Source organism: Electrona antarctica (genome assembly GCF_951216825.1).
Source record: "Electrona antarctica genome assembly, chromosome: 22".
Taxonomy (NCBI): Eukaryota; Metazoa; Chordata; class Actinopteri; order Myctophiformes; family Myctophidae; genus Electrona; species Electrona antarctica.
Window position 1 is genome coordinate 37,500,872 of NC_136805.1, and position 23,867 is coordinate 37,524,738.

At 43.0% G+C, this 23,867-nt stretch overlaps 1 protein-coding gene across 6 annotated transcripts in view; it reads left to right on the plus strand.

Moving 5' to 3' along the window:
* The window catches only part of LOC306914704 (receptor-type tyrosine-protein phosphatase epsilon-like), a 113,647-nt gene that overhangs the window by 78,975 nt on the left and 10,805 nt on the right, over positions 1 to 23,867 (plus strand). For 2 of the 6 annotated variants that reach the window (XM_079491870.1, XM_079491874.1), the window contains 11 exons: positions 826 to 873; positions 3,479 to 3,615; positions 6,716 to 6,806; positions 8,646 to 8,722; positions 9,385 to 9,421; positions 10,202 to 10,299; positions 17,581 to 17,700; positions 17,921 to 18,087; positions 20,395 to 20,530; positions 21,671 to 21,820; positions 22,514 to 22,607. In XM_079491870.1, coding sequence (XP_079347996.1) covers positions 826 to 873; positions 3,479 to 3,615; positions 6,716 to 6,806; positions 8,646 to 8,722; positions 9,385 to 9,421; positions 10,202 to 10,299; positions 17,581 to 17,700; positions 17,921 to 18,087; positions 20,395 to 20,530; positions 21,671 to 21,820; positions 22,514 to 22,607 — 1,155 coding nt within the window. The remainder of the gene's footprint in view (positions 1 to 825; positions 874 to 3,478; positions 3,616 to 6,715; positions 6,807 to 8,645; positions 8,723 to 9,384; positions 9,422 to 10,201; positions 10,300 to 17,580; positions 17,701 to 17,920; positions 18,088 to 20,394; positions 20,531 to 21,670; positions 21,821 to 22,513; positions 22,608 to 23,867) is intronic. The other 4 variants (XM_079491872.1, XM_079491875.1, XM_079491871.1 and 1 more) reach the window with 3 other exon arrangements.

Below are 23,867 nucleotides of genomic sequence, written 5' to 3' on the forward strand. Positions count from 1 at the left end.
TAACAAACACGCTAACCGGATTTCTAGTCGCTGATTGAGCCTCTCTCTCTATTGCCTGTTTTTTAAAGAGACACATGTATGAGAGCCGAGGCCAATTTTGTAAGTTTGTTTTCCTGCGCAGGTTAGAGAGGTCAAAAACACGGCAGGCTGACCTTATATCACACTGCGTGATGTGAAGCAACGCCGCTCTGCAGCCGAGAAAATTAATGAGTGTGTTTAGTGCTTTAGGTGTGCCAAAGTGTTGAGCAGGAAAAAAGCATTGTCAATACTTGCACATTGGCACATATAAACCTAACACACCCAGTTGTTTTCTTAGCGGCAGCTATGTTGCTTACAATACGTTTTATGACGTGCTGTATATAAGACTTGTCAGACTGCCTGTTTTTTTTTTTTTTTTTACCCATATAGAAGAAAACTACAAAGAAAGAAAACTACAAAACATCTAGGGTTTCATGCCGATCTACAAGCTCACAACACGTCACGTTGTGCGCTTGTACATCGGCTACTTTTTTTTTGGCAACGAGATTCGGTGTTGATGGGAAAATAAGGTGCAACTCCGGTCCAGTTTACTGCGTTAGAGTGTTTAAGTTTATAACTTCGGGTACAGGCTTTAGTTCCGACACTATTATTGGTCCGACAGTCATTAGACCGACAACCTACCTTAACCTAACCGTATAACCGCAAGCACGGGCGCAGCGCATGTGCGAGTGATTGTTCCGACCGTTGTTCCCTCGAGTGACTGAATGTTTTTACATGTCAGTTAAAATCTTTACGTCTTCCTCGACATAATATGATCTTGAAAACTATGTTTGTGTTGTGTTTTAGAAGTTGGAAACAGCTCAGAAACTCTGTACATCACTGTGCCACCACCAGGTCAGGTATACATGGTGGAGGTATCGGGTCACTGTTACTAACACGATCTTAAGACCTCACTTTTCAACCGTGTTCAAATTCTGGGCTCTTAACGACGCATGATGGCCTTAGTTGTGGGTACTTACTTACAAATACAGCAAAATAAAGTATATATTTCTTCAGCATATACAGACAATAATGGTCAGACATAACTTAAATAACTTAAATAACATAAATAGTCATTTAATAAAGAATCACATTATACATATACTAATTATAAATGTATAATACATATTATTTTCTAGTTTAAAGTACAATCTTCTGGCCTGTTTATGTACACATGAAATATATATATATGATATGAATTATGTATTTTTGCTGTATGGGTTACCAGGTATCCGTTAAAGACTTGCAGCATGCTGTAAGTGGCCTTTCTTGCTGTTCTGGGCTCCTTAACAACCAGTGACCTTAAATGATGACCGATCTGACTGTCCCCAAGGGCTTTGTGTGCGTGTGTGTGCGTGCGTGCGCACACGTGGGTGTGCGTGTGTGTGTGCGTGTGTCATTACTGAGGTGTAACCCATGGTGAGGGATACGCATCCAGTGACATTAGAATTACGCCTTTCTGTTAACCACTGTTTTTGAGATGAAGTGTTAATAATGGTGCAAAAGGACAGTGGTAGTAGAACCGATTGCCCTAAACAAAAACCCAATCTTGTACTGTACATGTACAGGTTCCTACTTCCTATGTACCAATTCACGTTAAAGAACAACTACAAAATCGTACTCGTCGAACAACTATGAGATTCAACTGATTGTGTTTTTTGTTTGTTTTTTCACTTAATTTTTGTTGAGGAAAAAAAGGCAATGACAACAAACGGGAAAGAACAACAGTACAAAAAGAAAAAGGAAAAAACAAAGGATACAACTAAACAAAACAAAATAAAGAAGAAGAACAAGAAAAAAGGCTGCATTTTTCATATATTATTACAGGTTACATTCATTGAATTCCTCACACATTGTCAATAGGCTGGATGAAGAGATCCAACTGATCGTTTTAAGTTGAATCATTGATGACAATGAAGTGTCAATGCATTGTTATGCTAATCACCCCCCCCCCCCCCCCGCGCAAATCGGTAGATGAGTTAGATCTCGATTGCTTCCCGGCGACAAGGACAGCAAAGGATATAGGATAGACTTTATTGTCCCGAGATTTAATGTCTTATAAAAAAACAACACACAGTATCTGCAGTTAAAGATTCAATGACAACATAGTGCATACAATATATAATAATACAGTTAACATGCCATGCGACACAGACTGCAAACAAATTGCACACTGCCCACTGTACGTACGACACTGCTGCAATGGTGTGCAGTAAGATCAACATAGCATTTTCATAATTGCACATGTACTGTATGTACACGTACGGTTAAAACACATTACCATACAAGCAGTATTACGGGGTGTTTGGCACGGGCTGGCTTGTCATTTACGGCTTTGATGATGTACACAGGAAGACTCTTTTTTTCCCCACACAGCGTCTCGTAGCTATACACAAAAGAAGAAAAAACATCTTTATGCCTTAACCCATTTTGACCTGGGAACGATTCTATAAATGTCTTCTATATCCTGACAGTTTTCTGAAAAAGCTATGTTTCTATGTCAGTCGTTAAAATAGCAGACCTACAAGTTCGTAGCGCGCCACTCGGTGGCGCGCTATGAGCTTGTAGATCTGCTATTTTTCAATAGCTAAAGCATAACATAATGCTAACACCAAAAGGGCTTCCCGCCCCAAAATGGGTTAATCATACTTGATATGCATCAAATAATAAACCATGTGTGAATGTATACAGTGGCGTATCTACAATAAGGCGAGGGCAGGCGCCCGCCTGTCCAAATCCATTTCTGGCCTGGCCAAAACCCATACAATGAGAAATAAGAGAGGACAAAAACAAGACCTGAGAACTATTAATGGACAGCTAATTGGCCGTTGCGGTAGAGCGCGACCCTCAATCACCCATTGGAATGTAAATGCATGCCTTTCAGCCTTTTGTATCCTACTCGTCTGGCAGGTATATCTCTTTGAAAACCTCTAGTGCTACGATTGTGCGCGGGGAGACGACAATTGACACATTTTGCCTGCCCAAAATACAATTCCTGGAAACGCCACTGAATGTATGTAAATATGAGTTTTATTTCTAAAGCTTGGATGCTGTAGCCTGGCTCCAGCCCCTGAATGTTCTGGCGATTCAGGAATAATGGAGTGAAACAAAGTGAAAATTCAGCCCGAGCGTCCGGCTATGGATGCGGGCAAACTAGACCGTCTCATTAGTTACACGCATACAATATGAGATCGGTCTATTTGATGCATATCAAGTATGAACTATGAACGCATACAAAATCCTATACTTCATGTTTTACTAGAATTTCTATAGTTTAGTTTGTCTGAAACGCTCGGTGAAAAAGAGGGTCTTCCGTGACAGGGGGGTACAAAGGAGTGCAGAGTGGTTCAACTTGCACACTAACGGGGGGGACTATCTGAAGCATCTGCCTCAGTCAGAGGGGGAGGAATACTATTATAATAATAACGTGCGTTCTTGGACCCCCCCCCCCCCCCTACAGAGCAACAGACGGTGGTCCTGCTGCCCCGGTCCCCCTCAGCCTCAAAGATCTACCTCCCCATCCCCGTGGACCACCTGGAGGAGGAGTACCGGCTACGCTCCGCCGACGACGGCAAGCTCTTCAGAGAGGAGTACAACGTGAGTGTCACCACCTCCCCCCCTTGTGATTACACATAGGCCTACAGTATAAGTGCACTGTTTCCCTATGGGTTGGACGGACGTGTGTTTGGGGTCTTATTTACTCATTTTTATGGGTCATGACTGAGTAAATATCCCTTTTTTGAGCAGCGTTGATTTTGGCGGCACATTTTGATTTTAGTTTTAGTCATAGTCTCTTCAATAGTTTTCATTTGGTTTTAGTCACATTTTAGTCACCTCGAATGTCTTAGTGTTAGTCTAGTTTTAGTCGACTAAATGTCATAAGATTTTAGCCGACTAAATCTACAGTTGATGTAGTCGACTAAAAGGTATTTTGGCGGGCCTTGATGCTGGTATAATGTATATTTATGTGTATGGCAAAGTCTTCAGTGTCTGTATACTTTACAACTAGTTTTGATCACTTACCAGGGTGGAATGGATGCTGTAGTGTACTAAAGGGCCCGGGCGATGCGTTGTGTGCTTATATATTGGCTATCTTCAGTGCACGACACTGGTTGTGCATCCAAGTATCATCCTTAAGTGATTCTTCTATGCGGTTCCAAGCGGTGCATTAGCCTGGGAGAGTCACCGAGTTGAATTATGTGACCTTTTAAAGTCTCTCACCATTAACCCATTTTGACCTGAGATCAGATTCTAAGAGACAGTTTTCTGAAAAGGCTATGTTTCTATGTCAGTCGTTCTTCGATTTAAAAAAAATAGCAGACCTACAAGCTTGTAGCGCGCCACTCGGTGGCGCGCTATGAGCTTGTAGATCTGCTATTTTTCAATAGCTAAAGCATAACATAATGCTAACACCAAAAGGGGTTCCCGCCCAAAATAGGTTAAAATTCCCATTCGGATTTGACATGAAAATTTAACTCCTTGAACTCAGGGAGCAGAAAGCAGAAGGCTCCTACAGTAATACCATGCAGAGTACAGTGTATATTTTTGCATTTGAGGAAACTTTGCAAGATATAAACTAAAGTTACCGATTTGTCACCCAAAGAATCCGTGACACGGGCGCAACAAAAATTCCCTTTTAGCTATTTCTGATAATACATTCAGAACCTGAGGTGATTGCAATGGAAGCCTAGGCTCATGAGTCATGAGTCAGTGCAAGAATCCAAGAAGTCATAACAGCGTGAACTCGCCCAGAGGGCAACAGACAGAGGAAGTTGAAGTTCTGTAGCCGGCTAATGGAAGCTCTATTTACTGTAGGTATAGTGGAGGAAGTGCACAGACCCACGCTGAACAAAGCCCTATATATATATATATATATATATACGGCACAATGCCCCGGTTTGTCGACTAAAACTAAGACCATTTTTTTTTCGTCGACTAACTTTTTTTCACTGACGAAAACTAAATGGAAACTAAATGAAAACTAAACTAAGCTAAATGTATTGACATTTTTTTTTTAAAAGATTTATTTAATGATAATACAGACATCATTTAAAACAATGAATTACAGAATCAAGTTTTTTAAACAAGACAAGACAAGACAAAAAAAAAAAAAAGAAGACAAAAAACAGAAAAAACATCCCCCCCCACCCCAACCCCAGAAAGGATGTATTGACAATTTTGTCAACAGATACAAAATAGACTAAAATGTTAGGGAGGGACTAGTGGACAAGAGATCCAGTATAAGTGATTTTACACTTGGTTGCATGCTCATTTTGCAAGGTGTTATGCCATGGTGGAAAAAAGTACTGACATTTTGTTTTACTTAAGTAAATGTATCAATATACTGCAACGTAGACTATACTCTGTTACAAAGTAAAAGTCCTGAATTCAAATTGTACAGTAAATGTACATCAAAATATACTACTAAAAGTACTCATTATGCAGAATGTTCCATTTCAAGTTTTCAAATGTATAAAAAAATCTTTGGCCCAAATGTAAATAGGGCTGAAGTGGTTAAAGGACAACTTTAGTTTTTTTTCAACCAAGGTTCATGTTTTAGGTTGTTATTAGAGAAAGTAAAAGATGAGTGTTAATTTTTTTTCATTTGCTGCTTTCTTTCGTTTTAGGGATTTTAGCTGTTTTTGACAGGGGGGCGGGGGCATTCGAGCATGGGGCTAAATATGTATTTCTTTACAAAATTTGATAGCGATTTATTTTTTTATTATTTACTATAGTCCTACTAGACCCCAGGAAATTACATCTGGCCACAGAAGATCACAGGATCTACTGAATGTGATGGTAGCCTATACTGGGGGGAAGCCACACTGTGTGTCATAGGCTCAATATGTCAGTTTGACACATTCAGTAGATCCCGTGATCTTTTGTGGACAAATTTAATTTCTTGGGGTCTAGTAGGACTATAGTAAAGAATAAAAAAATAAATCGCTATAACATTTTGTAAAGAAATACATATTTAGCCCCGTGCTCGAATGCCCGCCCCCCTGTCAAAAACAGCTAAAATCCCTAAAACGAAAGAAAGCAGCAAATGAAAAAAAAATCACACTCACGTTAAAACTCACTTTAATGTACGTTTTGTAATAATAATCAAAATCTACAAAGTAACTATAGTAACTAAAGTTTTCAAATACATGTAGTGGAGTAAAAAAAGTACAATATTTGGAACCGAGAGATGTAGTGGAGTAGAAGTAAACGTTTTGGAGATTGGAAATACTCAAGTAAAGTAACACAATTGTACTTAAGTACAGTACTTTAGGTGTTTAGTACATTATGTTATGCTTTAGCTATTGAAAAATAGCAGATCTACAAGCTCATAGCGTGCCACCGAGTGGCGCGCTACGAGCTTGTAGGTCTGCTATTTTCGAAAAATCGAAGAACGGCTGACATAGAAACATAGCTTTTTCAGAAAACTGTCAGGATGTAGAAGACATTTTTAGAATCTGATCTCAGGTCAGAATGGGTTTAGTAAATGTACTTGGTTACCACCGGTGTTATGTAAAGCCAGTATATTAAAAAAATCACACCCGTGTGAACTGAGTGGTGTAAGGTCTTATATAGAATGATCAGCTGTGGTCTGACAAAGCCAGTTGTAGGAGTGGTTTACACCACTCAAAAACAATGTCATCATCATCATCAGAGCTCTACAGTCACTAACAGGGTTTGTTACTGTATGTTACAGTCCTTGCCTGGAGGCTACACCCATGGAACATGTGAGGAGGCCAACAAGGACGACAACAAAGACAAGAACCGATACCCCAACATTCTGCCATGTGAGTTCTTACAGTCCGAACTTTAAACTGTAATAACACAATGAACAAGCATCTAAAAAATATATGCACATGTTTGAACTTTATTTTATTCAACCACAGTTGAACCTACAGTTTTATTTTGTCGTGGATCGGCTGTTTCTTTAAACGTTGATATAATGCCAAGATGTCAAGTAGGCAAGTGTTTACAGGTGGTTGAAAATAGGGACACGTCGTTCGACTGCATGATTGCCTATATACCGATGTGCTCCAAAAAGTCAAACAATGGCTTTCAAACAATGCTGTGATAGTTGGCCGAACAGTCAAGGCTCCAAAAAGAAAGTCCAAGAATGCACTTTTGGGGTTTTTATTCACCTTTCCACCGCCAGCAGTCCAGTGCAGTGCAGAGTGACTACAGCAGTATGTTACAGCTAGTGCAGCCTCGGCAAAGACAAAGTCGCAAAATAAGACCGGCCAAAATAACAGTTGTAATACATAAACAGACTTGAAGACAACGCGAACTAAACTTCTAAACTACTAAAACACCTAAACTAATCTCAGTTCCCAGAAGTTTTATTTTCCGCCACTAGGCGGGCGAGAAAGACACCTAAACGGACGAGAAGCTGTAACAGGCTCATACCCTTGCTTTCAAAGGGCCTTCCCTGTCTGGCAGATCTCACTCAGCCTGTTACGTGTGCGTACTCTCGTCCCCTGGCCTGCAGGCTTCCTTTTATATGGAGTGAGACATACCAAAACACATCCCAGCAATTTTCAATTCAATTTACTCACAATAAGCAAACAGCAAATCAACCCAAACCTGAATTTCCGGACGCCCCATTCATACGCAGACGTTCGGTGTGTTTGACGAGGGAGTTTTCCTGCCAGTCCTGGGGATCAAACCGGGAACCTTATTCCGTGCTCGTGCAGATGGCTTTTCCTGTATGTGTGCACACGTGCACATCATCACAACAAGGGCGTCGCGGTCGATCACCTCCGTCTATGTTCCGTCTCACTAAAACACCACTTCCTCACTTCAAACGCATGCTTTGTATTTCCTTCCTCCAGTTTCAATTACACATGTTTACGGTTTGCTTTGTGGAGAGCCGTTGTTTTCAACACTCGTAGTCGGATCCTTCATGCTTGTATGACAATTAATGGAGGCATCTGCGTGCGTCTGTCAGCAGTCTCTCTCCGTCTCTCTCTAAAAAATGCCATAAAGTTGTCCATTCGTCAGCGTTCCCACGGTCGTGAAAGTCCTGGAAACATTTTGAAATTAGAAAAAACGGACAAAAATGTATTTCGGCGGGCCTTGGTGGAGTCATAATGCCTGATTTTACACTTGCTGGTTGCATGCTGAAAATAGACGATCTACAAGCTCACAACATGTCGCACTGCGACGCGTTGTGAGCTTGTAGATCTGCTGTTTTTAGAGCGCAACACCCGGCCTAGCGCAACCATAAAATGACTTTTCTTTTAGTTCTACTGGATCTCTTCTCCAGTCCCTCCCTAACATTATAGTCTAGTTGTTATGTGTTGACGGAATTGCCAAAAGGCCTATAGTCTTAGTCTTATTCATCATGGCTTAGTTTTTACTTTGTTTATATTTAGTTTTCGTCATTGAAAAAAGGTAGTCGACGAACATTTTTCGTCATAGTTTGAAGGCCTATTTATAGTCTAATCTGTCATAGTTTTCATGACATGACATGATCACGCCGCAGTGGTCAACGCTCACACAACACATCTTTCTGTTTTTACTAACCACCGTTTCGGTGGTCACCTCTTCACCGAAAGCTGGACTATGAATAGGTAGTCGACGAACACTGGTGGGTGGGAACCCTGATGTGTGTTTGTTTGGTCCAACAGATGACCATTCCAGAGTGGTGCTGACTCAGCTGGATGGAAACCCCTGCTCGGACTATGTGAACGCGTCTTACATCGATGTGAGTTCCTCTCTCTGAAATCACTTGCTTTGGTAGATCATTGTCATTGCTCCGCTGTGGGGCGGCGGCGGTGGCTCAGGGGTAGAGTGATCGGATGGGAACCGCAAGGTTCCCAGTTCGAACCCTGTACTGTGGGCTCCCCCAGAGTTAGTGTGGAAGTGTCCTTGAGCAAGACTCTGAAGAGTCTGAACCCCTAATTGCTCCCGATGTACAGGTTGGTGCCTTGCATGGTTTCCTCCGGCATCGGTGTGTGAATGGGTGAATGTAATGCACAATCTTTGTAAAGCGCTTTGGATAAAGGCGCTATATAAATGCACCATTTACCATTTAATAACGGTGAATAAAGCTGTCTTAAAAGGCCCTTCTCAAAATGTTCCATCAAAAAAAGACAGCTATGTTTCTATGTCAGTCGTTCTTTGATTTTTCAAAAATAGCAGACCTACAAGTTCGTAGCGCGCCACTCGGTGGCGCGCTATGAGCTTGTAGATCTGCTATTTTTCAATAGCTAAAGCATAACGTAATGCTAACACCAACAGGGGTTCCCTTCCCGCCCAAAATGGGTTAAAAGGCCCTTCTCAAAATGTTCCATCAAAAAAAGACATGTTGTCCTTTTAACATATGGTCTTGGTCTGCCGTTTGAAAGTTTTCTCTCTTTTTTTTAGGGTTACACGGAAAACAACAAATTTATAGCAGCACAAGGTAAGGCATGAAGCGTATATCACTTTGACTCTTTGACACTTTGATGTATGGAATACTGGCCCCTCTATACAGCAGTGGTTCTCAAAGTGGGGTCCGGGGGACCCCCAGGGGTCCTTGAGGGAGTTCCAGGGGGTCCCCACAGCTAAATGATAGTTTGGAACCAAATGGACCCTTATGGGTCTGTAACTCTGAGAGTGTACAAATGGAACCAAATGTACCCGTTAGGGTCCATTTCAGAGTTAAATTAACTGATTTCACAATATAAATTGCGTTCTCAGAGATAGAAAATGCCATTAAATGAGGGACCGTAGCCTAATGCATGTCAAAACTGGGGGTCCTTGAAATTAAAATGGTTGAGAATCACTGCTAGAGCCGTAAAAATCTTCTCTTAAGGGGGTCCTTGGCATATATTTTCAAATGGGGGTCCGCTGGCTAATGGGTGTCATTTTGGGGGTCCTTGACATGAAAAAGTTGGGGAACCACCGCTATACAGAATAGAGGGTATGCGGTATTTTGGATTTTTTTTTGGAATTCCATACTTCCAGACTACTTGTAACAGAGGGATTTCTACCTTGCAGCATTGATACTTTTACCTAAGCACAACATGTGTATACTTTATCCACAGTAGGGCAAGAGACAGCAAAGCAGGGGGGGGGGGGGGGGCATTCAGCACAGATGTCTGACCTGGACCTGAACCGGGGTCATTCAGCGTTGTGTGAATAATGCTCAGTGTTCTGGAACGGACGGACGGACGTTAATTTGAGTCTATCTTCCTCTCAGGCCCAAAAGAAGAGACCGCTGCTGACTTCTGGAGAACGGTGTGGGAGCAGAAGGTAGCAACGGTCGTCATGCTGACAAACCTGAAAGAAAGGAAAGAAGTGAGTGTTTGTTTCTTCTTTCTTCTGAGTGTTGCCAAGTCTGCATATTTCCAGCCTAACGTGGATTCATTCACAGCAGTTGCTTGCCTGGTTTGGTTTTTGGAGGCTGCTTAGCTTATTTCTGTCACAACAGTTGGCAACCACTGGCAACAACCCATAACATCCCATCGTCCGCACGGCATGGCTAGTCGAGCAGTTCTGATTGGCTGCCTCGTCTCCAGCCATGTTGGCTCAGAATTCTTTAGGGTCACTAATTTGAGCATAACAGCGGAGCGCAGCTAAAAAGTGGCATAACGTCAGCAGCAGACCCACAGATAATAATAATGCAGCTGGTAATTCATTGATTTAATCAATTTGGGCTTGTTTTAACCACTATCTCAAGTCTTTCTGGGACCTTGGATAAACTTTTGCCCTTTTTTAACCACTTCAATCCTATATCTTTTCTATTCTGGCGGTTGCACATTTGGCAGAAGTTTCTGTAGCAGATCTGTTACTTTCGGGAAAAAGAATTGGCGCGCTGGGAAATGCTAGATAGAGCATTTCAGTTTGTGTAGGTTTTAATTAGTCAATAGACAGAGTTTTCCTGTTCAATAGACTGAGTGGAATAGACTTTTCCTTTTTAATTAATAGACCGTGTAACAGACTTTTCCTGTTTAATTGACTGTGGAATAGACCTTTCCTGTTTAATAGACCATGAAATGGGCTGTCCCTGTCTAACAGACTGTGGAATAGAGTTCAGATTAAACAATTGACCCCCTCCGACCTTCTCTTATTAAATCGGTTTGTCTTACAAGACTGTTGCTCCACTTGTTACCAGACCCAGGCAGCCCGCCCGGCTTCAGAGGAGCGGCGGCAGAAAAGAGAGACAGAGAGAGAGAGAGAGACGGATCAATACGAGGAGAATAGTGGAGGAGATTAAAATCAGAGTGTGCACAGGTTGAAATCGATGGCCTCGTAATGGGGTAATAAAGCCCCCCCTGTGAGACTACCTCATAACCGCCACACTCTCCCAAGGGGGTTTCATCGCCGCCCCTCGCTCTCTCCACGGGAGCTGTGAAGATGAAAACCTGCAATTTAACACATGTGTGATTCCGTTTTGGTTAAAGTCAAGCCTCTGAATCAATTTCCTAGGTCTCCCGTGAGGAAAACGGTCCTTTTGATTTCTAGGAGCGAGAAGGACGAGATTTCGATGCGTTGCTTTTTTGAGAGGTGTAAACCACTCCTACAACTGGCTTTGTTAGTTTACGTGTCTGTCCGTACCAATTTTTTTTAGCATGGTTGCTATGGTCACCCAGTTCACACGGGTGTGATTTCATTAGTCTACGTGTCTGTTCGTACCAAAAAATGAGCATGGTGCATTGTGATTGGCCGGAATGAGACATTACGTCAGTGACCACAGCTGATCAGGCTATATAAGACCTTGCACCACTCAGTTCACACGGGTGTGATTTTTCTATGTGCCGTTGATATGCCCAAGCTGTATACCAGTAAGACGCCTGAAGTCGCATGCACGCAACCGCCTGGGTGACAGCAGACTGCTGGGCAAGCGCTGGCGCTTTGGCATGGGGGGGGGGTCATCAACATATGGAATGAATTCTGTACTGGCCATATATGGAGCATATATGGAGCGTGTCCTGAGTATACAGGGTTTGATGAGGTCAGATCAACATTTCAGAATTTCAGAACAGGTCAGCTCCATATATGGAGATCTAAGGGTGGCAGCGGGGGCAGTGTCTTGAGTATACACTACAGGGTTTGATGAGGGCCCAGGTAGGGCTTGGCCTTAATTAAGAACAGGTCAGCTCCATATATGGAGATCTAAGGGTTTGAGGTCAGTTGTAGTGTTGCTGGCCATTATTGATTGATTGACATCAGGGATCTCCATACTGTATATGGGCATTCCCATATTAATATTGATGATCTCCATCCCTGATGATGTCACGTGATCAAAACAAAGCAGATCCACAACCCGTTTTGAGCTTGTATAGATCTGCTTTTTTCGGCAAAGAGATTTTGTGTAGATGGAAAAATCATCACTTCACTTGTGTGAAGTGGTCATGGACTTTTATGTTTTGTTCAGAGCAATTTAGAGCCGGCTGTAACGAAGACTCTCACTTCCATTCATATTATCGGATCCGAGAGAGTGTTTGGTGGATATCTAAGTCTCCATATATGGGGATATTCGTCGGACTATGTGACATATCCGACTAGCACGTTGGGTTATATGGCATATGATATGTCTAGTATGACAATCACTATATTTGGTCTGGGTTGATCAGATCGATGTGGTAGAACCCATATATAGTAGTAAGTAGCCTTGCCGAGCCATGAGGCCCATAGGGCAGGAGCCTATCTCCTGTTTCTGTAGCGTGAGGCAGCTTGATGTACAAGTACACCCCCTGGACATGACGCTAGTATGTCGCAGGGACTTGTCAAGCAGGGAGGCACTGGGTCCCACTTTTAGAGTCTTTGGTATGACCCGGCCGGGGATTGAACCCCGACCTCCCAGTCTCAGGGCAGACACTCTAACCACAAGGCCACTGAGCTGGTAGAACCCATATATGGATAGATCTTATTGGCTCAGTCATCGTGAGATAATATATAATGGAGGTCTGCTCAAGGTTAAGGGCAGAAGGCGAAGCATCTTGGTTTAAGTTCTAGTTGGACACCACTGTGGCGGGTTCTAACCTATAGGCAACCAGCAATAGAGATTTGAAACAGAGAAGGAAGAGAGACTCCAATTTGTTCATCACTACTCGCACGGATACACAAGCAATGAAGATGCTGGCGTGGCTAAGTCCACAACGCTCTCTCAGCGACGACGTCAGAGTGGCAATCCTGGAGGTGTTCACACTGTGTGTGTTGCTGTGTGTCCCGTTGACAATATTCTATTCATTGGAAATATGTGGTATCCAATTCCAGTGTTATTTCTTAATTATTGTTCTGTGTTGCTGCTTCATGCATCAGGCGGACACACTAGACCGAGACCATGATTATGCATGTGTGGCGGTGGGCGTCAAAGTGTACTCCTTTGGAGGGTGTGACGATGTGAACGACGGCGATCGGATGGGCGTCTCCGTCTTCGACGTGGCGTCTTTGCGCTGGATGACACCCGAAAGAGGAGAGCAGCGCCCCCTGGAGGTTCCCCCCATGCGCCGCGGCCACACGGCCGTGCCGATACAAGATACGACCTACATCTGGGGTGGTGGCGGTCATAAAACGGGGTGTTACTGCAATGTGCTTTATGCGTTCGACGTCGTCGCCCACCGCTGGTTCCGGCCCGCGGTGTCGGGCACCGTCCCAGAGGCGAGGTACAACCACTCGGCCTGTGTCCTGGGGAAGGTCATGTACGTCTTCGGAGGATTAAAGTGGAGGAACCGGGTGTTGACTGAATTCTGTGATGACATCTCCAAGTTGGACACCACCACAATGGTCTGGTCTTTAGTTAGTACCGGAGGCACTCCACCACCTGCTTCAGAATCTCACTCTGCCACCATTATCGGGACAAAGATGTTTGTCTTTGGAGGCGCCAAAAAGTTGGACGACCACGGCGACGTCGCAGTGTTTGATACGGAGACCGATTTATGGCTGAGTAGCGCGCCTTCTGTACAGCTTCCAGAAGGACGCTACAATCATTCGGCGCTTGCCTACAATGGAGAGCTGTACATAGTTGGTGGCAGAAACCGTATCGAGACGTTCAATGATGTGTGGAAATTCAATCCAGAGACCTTCTCCTGGAAGAAGATTGAGCCCAAGGGGAAAAGCCTGTCGAAGGTTCTCAACGTGCCTTTAAGCGCAGCGGGTTCAATTCGCTGCTGCATGGTGGGAGATCGCATGGTCCTCTTCGGAGGACACGGATACTCCTGTGACCTGCACTTCAGTCCCGGTCTGAAGGCTTTGTGCAAAGTGGCAGTTCTTCACTTTGGTTTGGACCACTCCCGATCTTCCGCCGTAGTCTGAAAACCCACCTTTTCAGACTCCATCATGGCCCATAGCACTTACCCTACCCCCCTTAGACAGCACTTCTTAGACTTATATAGCATTTGAAACAGACTTATAGCATGTCATGTAGACAGCACAATAAGTGCATTGTATGTAGTCATAGCACTTCATAGTATATAGGTACAGCATAGTATAGCATATATGTATAGTTTATATGTATAGTGTCATTATATAGATATGTTCTAGTTATAGTTTATATGTATAGTGTCATTATATAGATATGTTCTAGTCACGTTCTTAGCTTACGCATGTTTCGCGATAAATGCATTTTACATATGTGATGTATTCCCATGCTTTTTGTTCTTGCTTAATGTAAGTCGCTCTGGATTAAGAGCGTCTGCTAAATGCCTAAATTGTAAATTGTAAATTGACCAGTCGGAACTCCCGCACAACGTCCGATGGGAAATGGCATCCAACAACGGAAAAGAAATGATAACGGCAAACCCACGAAAGCAAGGACTAAAACGTCTAATGAGGTTGTGTCTCCCATGTGGAACTGTGAAATCATATATCGATTTCACATGTGCAATTCCTGTTAGTATCCTTTTGGCACATTTCCTGATTAAGGACTTGCTGTGGTCGCTGTTTGTATTCTCTTATAGCATATTGGCATTGATGATTGTATTGATGTTGATTATTACGCTTTTCGAAGTGCTCAAAGTGCTTCACAATGGTTCATTCATGCATACATTTGGGAGGTGTAGCTTGGCCGTTAAAGTTACGATTTATTGGTGCTTCCGGTTCATTTGCGGGTCTTCAAAATGAAAAGACCCCGTGCATCCGGCTGGCAGTCAAACAGTTGGCAAAGCTAATGTCAAAGGAACAGGGCCGTGCACACATAGACATCAAAGGGGGCTTCAGCCCCTGCCCTTTTACCCGTCTGTAAAACAACTGCCCTCTCCAGACCACGAATGCAGCATTTGCTATGGTGAAAGAAATGCAAAATGCAGCATTCAGGAGAATTCCTTTTTTTCCCGAAGTCTCCTGAACTTGAACGCGGCATTTTGCGTGGAACACATTTCCAGGTCGTACAGTCGTACTCCGCATCTCCACTAGCTAAAAATTGCTGGGTTGCGCCCCGAAAATAGCTGATCTGCAAGCTCTCAACGCGTCGCAGCGCGCGACGCGTTGTGAGCTTGTAGATCTGCTATTTTTGTCTAAAAAAGTGCAAAGGAATACAATGTGGTCAAAAGCCATAATATGGAGGAATGTGATGGGATGGAGAAGAAGGAAGGCCTCTTGATCAAATTCAAGGGAACGTGTGAGAACAGACGTTAACGGTATGGGGGAAGTAGGAGCGAGAGGACATCATCATAACGTACATCATGATGATGACTGTACATCAGTCATCATAACATGGACGATGACGGATGTATTTCTACTTGCTTCGTTCCTGACATGCATGGCCTCGGGCGCCGATCTGTTATACTTAACCCCTTTTGGTGTTTTAAACATTATGTTATAATGTAGCTATTGAAAAATAGCAGATCTACAAGCTCGTAGCGCGGCACCGAGTGCCGCGCTACGAGCTTGTAGGTCTGCTATTTTTGAGAAATCGTTAAAATGTGTTGCAAATCCTTGAATATATATTTCAGAGCGAACATTTTTAACTAAAATACTTGCTTCTGGGGGGTCCCTGGAACTACATATTTTGAGATGGGGGTCCGTGGCCCAATAGAGATAATTCTGGGGGTCCTTGACATGAAAAAGGTTGACCACCACTGACATAGAAACATAGGCTTTTTCAGAAAAATGTTAGGATTTAGAAGCCCTCAGTCCAAAATGGGTTAAAGAGTTGAAGGGGGAAAAAACATCACACCCGCGTGAAGTGAGGGTTGCTCTTATCGTCATACATCGATCTCATTCCGGCCAATTATAATTTGTGACCACCTCACCTACGTCTTCAATGCTGGTGTTTTTATGTTGTGTTTACACAAACACTCAAAGCTGGCCATTCATTGTCAATGGCATTTAATGTTTGTGTTGAGACAATGACGTACTGTAAAACTGACCATTCATTATAAATGGCATTTAATGTTTGTGTTGAGACAATGACGTACTGTAAAACTGACCATTCATTATCAATGGCATTTAACTATCTCTACCGCTAGCTGTTAGCATAAACCCCAGTTCCCAGTGCCAGCATACGCGTTCACTTTAAAAGACGGCCCCCCCCCCTCCAAACACACACACACACACACACACACACACACACACACACACACACACACACACTCGCTACATACACACGGCACACATTGGAACAAGCACACACTGTTTACCGAAATGTGGATGGCAGAAAACCCACCAAGGACAGCGATCCTGGAGTCGGACTTATGGAAGTTTGAAAATCCTCCTTTCAACTGGTTTGCACTATGATTATATTTGCAATCCCATAGTTGGAATGGGTGGGGCGTTGCTATGGGAACCGGACCGATGTTAAAAGCTTCCGTAGGCCTCAACCATTATATAGACGGAGTATACGTCGACGTCCGTATATATACGTACCTGGGGAAAAAATTGTTAATGTTTGTGTTAGGACAATGTTTGTCTTTACACACATCCTCAAAGCTGGACATAGAATCACACGCCCAGATTTTTGTGGCCATGTTGATGTTCTCACGTCCATGAGAAATGTAATAAATGTATTACAAGATGTTTTTATATCAGCAAGATTATTTACCCTAAACCAGTCTATAGACTTGGCTGGGCACAAATCATAATTGACCCCAAACAAACATTAAAGTCCATAGACTTTGGCAGGGACGTGACATTTAGAATGTATGCTCTAAACAAACATTAAAGGTCCATAGTCTCGGCTGGTCTATGACGTAATTTTGTAAAGCCATGCATTGGAGCAGGCGCTATAGCGCCCTAGGGCATTAAGCAACTAGTCGACTAGTTTACTAGTCGACTAGTAAATCCACTAGTTGACCTTGTTGGTACTAGTTGACTAGTTGATAAGAAAAAAATAAAAATAAAAGTTTATTTTTTCCCCGATTTTGTAGGCCTCAAGATCAGGTAGATTATAGTTATAGTCACCATGTACACAGTTTTTCAATGTACAAATATTTATTTCCAAAAAAAAAAAAATATTTTATGTTTTACATAATAGGTAGTTAAACAACTAGTCGACTAGTAAACTAGGCAACTAGTCAACTAGTAAAAATGACTAGAAGTGAATGCCCTATAGCGCCCCTCTAAAAAGTACTGTTGCAACTCCAATCCATTTGACTGAGAGCAGGGTGTTTGAGTCTTGCTGTGTCTCTGTCTCCACAGGACAAGTGTTACCAGTACTGGCCCGACCAGGGCTGTTGGACCTACGGGAATGTCAGGGTGGCCGTGGAAGACTTCACCATCCTGGTAGACTACACCATACGCAAGTTCTGCATACAAAATGTGAGTTTGTGTCACAATATTTTTTTGATTGATTGATTGGATACTTAATTAGTCAGAAATGAAAGCGGCACACGGTACAGTGAGACATTTAGGCTGAAAGGACAACACACAACAATGTCATGGGGACTTGTTTCCATTGGGGTCCTATGTATTCAATTAATCAACATAGGCCTACTGTAGCATAGAATATTAACACATGCGCTCACGTTCGTCTGTGTAGCAGGCTAGCGATGCCGCGTCCAAGACAGCCAGGCTGGTCACCCAGCTTCACTTCACCAGCTGGCCTGACTTTGGAGTGCCCTTCTCCCCCATCGGCATGCTGAAGTTCCTCAAGAAGGTCAAGTCTGTCAACCCGCCCTTCGCTGGTCCCATCGTGGTCCACTGCAGGTATATAGCCATCATTCATATTACCAAAACCAATGAAAAGTGCTTCCAACAGTGTCCGTGTGAAAGTGTTCATTTTTGCAGCATTTGAGCCACGGACCACCATTTGATGAGATTTAGCCTCTCAGACCCTCGTTGGATACGATTTTATCCACAATTCCATGCTGTATTGATGTGGTACCATAGGAGAGATGACAGGCGATCAAAACATAACAATTCTTCTACTTTCTCTAATTGTGTAGATTTCTTGTAAATTAAGTAATGCAGATGTTTAAAGAGGTAAATTTAATAATTTACCTCTTGAGATTGTGAAATGAAACGGGTTCATTTGGTTTCATCTTGCACTCTCAAGGGTTAAAGATCTAAAAGGGTCCATATGGTTACCAACTCATTCATTTAGTTGGGGACCACCTGGAACCCCCCTCAAGGACCACTGGTTGTCCCCGGACCACTGGTTGAAAACCACTGATGTATAACAACATGGGTTTTTCAGAATACTCATTGCTGTCGTCCAGAAACCCCTTATCACCATATTATTCTAACCTTTTTGGTGTTTTTTCGTAAAGGAATGCCTAAAACCCCAAATGAATGAACTACTTTATCATACTACACTAACTGCAGTGTCACACAAGAACATCAAAAGTAGCAGATCCGCAAGCTCAACGTTTTTTTTAGCTTGTAGATCTGCTACTTGTGTTGCTTTTGAATTTGAATCCTGAAGAGTAACAGTTTTGGACATAAGGAGGTTTGTAGAATAGGCCTCAGGTCTTAAAGGGAAACTTTACCCTTTTTGCATATGTTAATGACGTTTAGAAGATTTAGAACACTTTCCTGGGGGTCTTTATGTGTGTAATATGTGGTTTTAGATATTTTAGATTTTAGCAGTGAGCCCAGTGTCTCTGATGTCATCGACACCAGAGACACTGGGCACAAGAAACATGCGCAGTTGAGACCAGGAAGTTGTACATGCACACATTTGGGCATGTACAACTTCCTGGTCTCAACTGCGCATGTTTCTTTCCTTCCATGGAGCAACATGGCGTCCACCGTACGGTCTTCGCTTCTCGTCCTCTTTAGATAGTCCTTGAGTAAGACAGCCCTAGTGCACCAAAGCATTATGGGAATTGTAGGGCTCACTGCTAAAATCTAAAATATCTAAAACCACATATTACAGTACACACACAAAGAAAGTGTTCTAAATCTTCTAAACGTCATTAACATATATTGTTTTTGCAAAAAGGGTGAAGTGTCCCTTTAATGGGTTGAAGTAAACTTCCACATGTGTTTTGGCCACTCAAAATGCAGCCTATGCCATTTGAGGAGCGTCCAAAAATAGTTTTTCTGTTTAATTTAGATTTTGAATAATTCCGTTGTGCCACGGATAGTAACAACAAGATTCACACGGCTACAGAGCATCGGTGGAGTGAATAACAAGCCAGTGCCGTATTGTTCACTGACCTATGTTTAACCCATTTAGGCCTAGCCTCGGAAGTTTTTTTTCCAGGGAGAAAAAAAAAAGTCTGGGTCCGAGTCCACTTCAATTCGGCATAGAGTAGCGCAAACATCTCTCACTCTCTGCTGATTTCTGATCGTCTGCACCTTTGTTAAATTGACACACACGCACACATGTACACACACACACTCCTCTCTCTCTGTGTCGCTCTAAGTAATTAGTCTCATGTCGCGCAGCTGCGCATAGTTTCTCCCGGCGGATCCTGCCGGGAGCTGCCTATGCCATAAAAAGCATAGGTGAGTTCCAGGCTAATTTAGGCCTGACGTCGAAATAAAAAAAAAAGTCTTCTGAAAGAATATATGTTCAATTTTCAAAGATTTGTGCCGCATTTTTCAAAAATAGCAGACCTACAAGCTCGTAGCGTGCCACTCGGTGGCGCGCTATGAGCTTGTAGATCTGCTATTTTTCAATAGCTAAAGTATAACGTAATGCTTAAAACACCAAAAGGGGTTCCCACCCAAAATGGGTTAATGCATGAATTCCAGTGGTTTGTACTGCATATTATTTCCGACTCTTCTCACATGTTCCGTTGGGTTTCCCCCTCGACTGATGTGGGTTTTTTTTTTTTTACTTCAGTTTTTCGAAAACCACTTTTTGTTCCTGTGGATACGGACGTGTAGACGTTGTGAGTGATTTAGTCATGACATTTGCTAATGCACTTCAGATGTCCGTCTCTCGCGAGTCCTCCTCCTCCTCCTCGGCATAACATTTGCAAGTGTTCATAATATTCAGATTTATTGGTGTTTATGCTTTAATGGCACTCTCCGGTCTGTTCTGTGTCTCTCTCTTCTCCGCAGTGCTGGCGTGGGAAGGACAGGCACCTTCATTGTCATCGACGCCATGATAGACATGATGCATGCCGAGCAGAAGATCGATGTGTTTGGCTTCGTCTCCAAGATCCGCGAGCAGCGCTCGCAGCTCATCCAGACAGATGTGAGTCGTGGCGTCGGAGCCAAGTTAACTCCGCTTTCCTGTCGTTTCTCAGACACGCCGTCAGTGTACTTCTGTTCCGTTTGGCAAATGCCTAATTGTAATTTATGCTCTGTCATCTGACAGCGTTGCGTGACAAAATAAATAGCCGACCTTCAAGCTCGTAAACGGGTCACGGACGCTGCTATCGGATACTAAATTAGATCTTTATTAAGTCCTAGTCTGTCGTACTTGGCTGGTGTTGTGACGACCCAGCTCAGTTTTCTCCAAGTGCCATGCAGGTGCTAATGAACTATCCCATCTGTCCTCTGAGATTCCCAAGTATTGTGAGCTAGCATTCCTGGTGTGGGTGTGTTTCCAATATTCCACTGACAATGTTGCGCCTCAACTCCTAGTACAGCCATATGTAACAATGAAGGCAATGAAATAACATCACCTCCCACGTCCACTTTATTTGGACAATCGGCTGGATTAGACAGACTGCAGATGCAACCACATCCACTTTGAGTTGCTCACGTTGCAGTTCCTATGTGGACAGTTAAATTATGTCATACAACAATAGACATTTATGACTTGGAACATGGACCACAGCTAGGCCGCGTGCTGCTACACAATCTGTGGACATAGCACAGATAACACTTGCATATAGCAGCATGCCTCCTGTTTCATGTTATAGTCAGTCGTTTTGAGGGATATCCCCTTTTGGTGTTTTTAAAGCATTATGTTATTCCTAGGCTATTGAAAAATAGCAGATCTGCAAGCTCATAGCGCTTGTAGATCTGCTCATAGCGCTACGAGCTTGTAGATCTGCTATTTTTGAAAAATTGTGAAAATGTGGCATTTGGATATATTGTCTTTCAGAGCGAACGTTTTTAACTCTAATCTTTGCTGCTGGGGTGGGGCCCTGGAACAACATTATTTTCAGATTGGGGTCCGGCAGCCAAATACAGATAATTCTGGGGGTCCTTGACATGAAACAGTTTGAGCACCACTGACATATAGAAACATGGGGTTTTTCAGAAAACTGTCAGGATTTAGAAGATATCTAAATGGCCTAAATGGGATAATAGTTACATGACATTCACGGTCCCCCCTCCCTCCCTCCCTGCCTCCCTCCCTCCCTCCCTCTACCCCGTCATGCAGAGCCAGTACTCGTTCATCTACCAGGCCCTGCTAGAATACTACCTCTATGGAGACACGGAGCTGGACGTGTCCTCTCTGGAGGGACACCTGCACAAGCTGCACAACACCTCGGCCCCCTTTGACAGGGTGGGGCTGGAGGAGGAGTTTAAGGTGTGTGTGTGTGTGTGTGTGTGTGTGTGTGTGTGTGTGTGTGTGTGTGTGTGTGTGTGTGTGTGTGTGTGTGTGTGTGTGTGTGTGTGTGTGTGTGTGTGTGTGTGTGTGTGTGTGTGTGTGTGTGTGTGTGTGTGTGTGTGTGTGTGTGTGTGTGTGTGTGTGTGTGAGAGAGAACACGCTGGTTTCTGACCCACAGTGCCGATATGATTTATTCGTGTCAGTCAGTTCATGTTCGATACATTTCAGATTTGTAACATTTACGTGTTTAGTATCGGATAAATTGGATATTCACGTACCCCATGAATAATGCTTGGTTGCAGACAATGGCAAAGGCATATACCGGTAGTTATGTACATTTTATGAAAACAAAGAAGATAAAGATAAAGAAAACTTTATTGTCCATTACATTTACATAAAATGGAAATTCGTCTTTGGCACACCGGCAGTCAGTTACAACAATAAAACTTAAAATACTATATAAAATGCATTCACATTAACACAGCAACAGTGATCATGAACAGTGGGGATTAGGTGAACTATTTAAACATTTTTTTATTTAAAATGTCCACAGCAGTTGGCACAAACAAAGTTTTGTAATCCTTCTTACAAGGTAATTTGTATGTCTTTTGTATTTTTGTATGTAATTTGTATGTCTATAAAATGAACATTGCTGGCTCCATTCCTCCTCAGAAACTGACAAACATGCGAATCATGAAGGAGAACATGCGAACGGGGAACCTTCCTGCCAACATGAAGAAGAACAGAGTTCTGCAGATCATTCCATGTAAGCCAGTGGTCCTCAAAGTGAGGTCTGGGGGGACTCCCAGGGGCCCTCGGGGATGTTCCAAGGGACCCTCAGACATATTGTGTTAATACAGCATCAAAATCAGTTTACCACATTCAGGATGGGAACCCCTTTTGGTGTTTTAAGCATTACGTTATACTTTAGCTGTTGAAAAATAGCAGATCTACAAGCTCACATCGCGGCACCGAGTGCCGCGCTACGAGCTTGTAGTTCTGCAATTTTTAAAAAATCGTGAAAATGGGCATACATGTTTGATTATAATTCTTTCAGAGCGAACGTTTTTTAACTCAAATCTTTGCTTCTGGGAGGTCTCCTGGAACAACATATTTTCAGATGGGGGACGGTGGCCAAATACAGATAATTCTGGGGGTCCTTGAGATGAAATTGTTTAAGAACCACTGACACAGAAACATGATTTAGAAGACATTTGTAGAATCGAACTTATGTCTAAATGCGTTTACTTTAACCCTATAGTATACTGTACTGTACCTAGGAACTACAGTAGCCAGTCATCTTGTATGTATGGGGTACCTGGCACAATATATTTTCAGAAGGGGGACTGTGGCCAAATACATGTTAATTTGGTGGTGGGCTTTGACAAGAAAAGGTGTGAGAACCAACGATGTAAGCAACAAGAGGGAACCACACTGAATAGAACCTATTGTACGCCCGTGCCTCATGACTAATGTCAACCTACAGATAATATTGGGTTTCCCATAAACATTTAGAACCACCTACACAGAGAGAGAGAGAGAGAGAGAGAGAGAGAGAGAGAGAGAGAGAGAGAGAGAGAGAGAGAGAGATCTTAGCCTATCCCATGATCCTTGAAGCATTGAGCAGCTCTGATGTTTTCACTAGCTTACAATGTAGACCCAAATGTGTCCATGCCAAGGATCCCAAATAGCTACAGCCTCTGGCCTGACAATAATATTTTTGCACGCCCAAAATTGGAATGCCAGGTTGAAAGTGTGTGTGTGTATATGTGTGTGTGCTGTATATAAGTAGATAGATTTGGGAAATCTTTGTGCACTGTATCTCAGTGGTTCTCAAACAGTGGTCCGGGGACCACCAGTGTTCCTCGAGGAGGTTCCAGGTGGTCCCCAGTAACCAAATAGACCCTATGGTGTGTCTGTGGCTCAGGTGCCAAATATACAATGGACCTTGTGCAAAAGGTTGAAAGGCATGTGATACTTTGTGTGAATAGTTGTGGTCCACTTGCTCTGTTTCTGAATGGTTCTG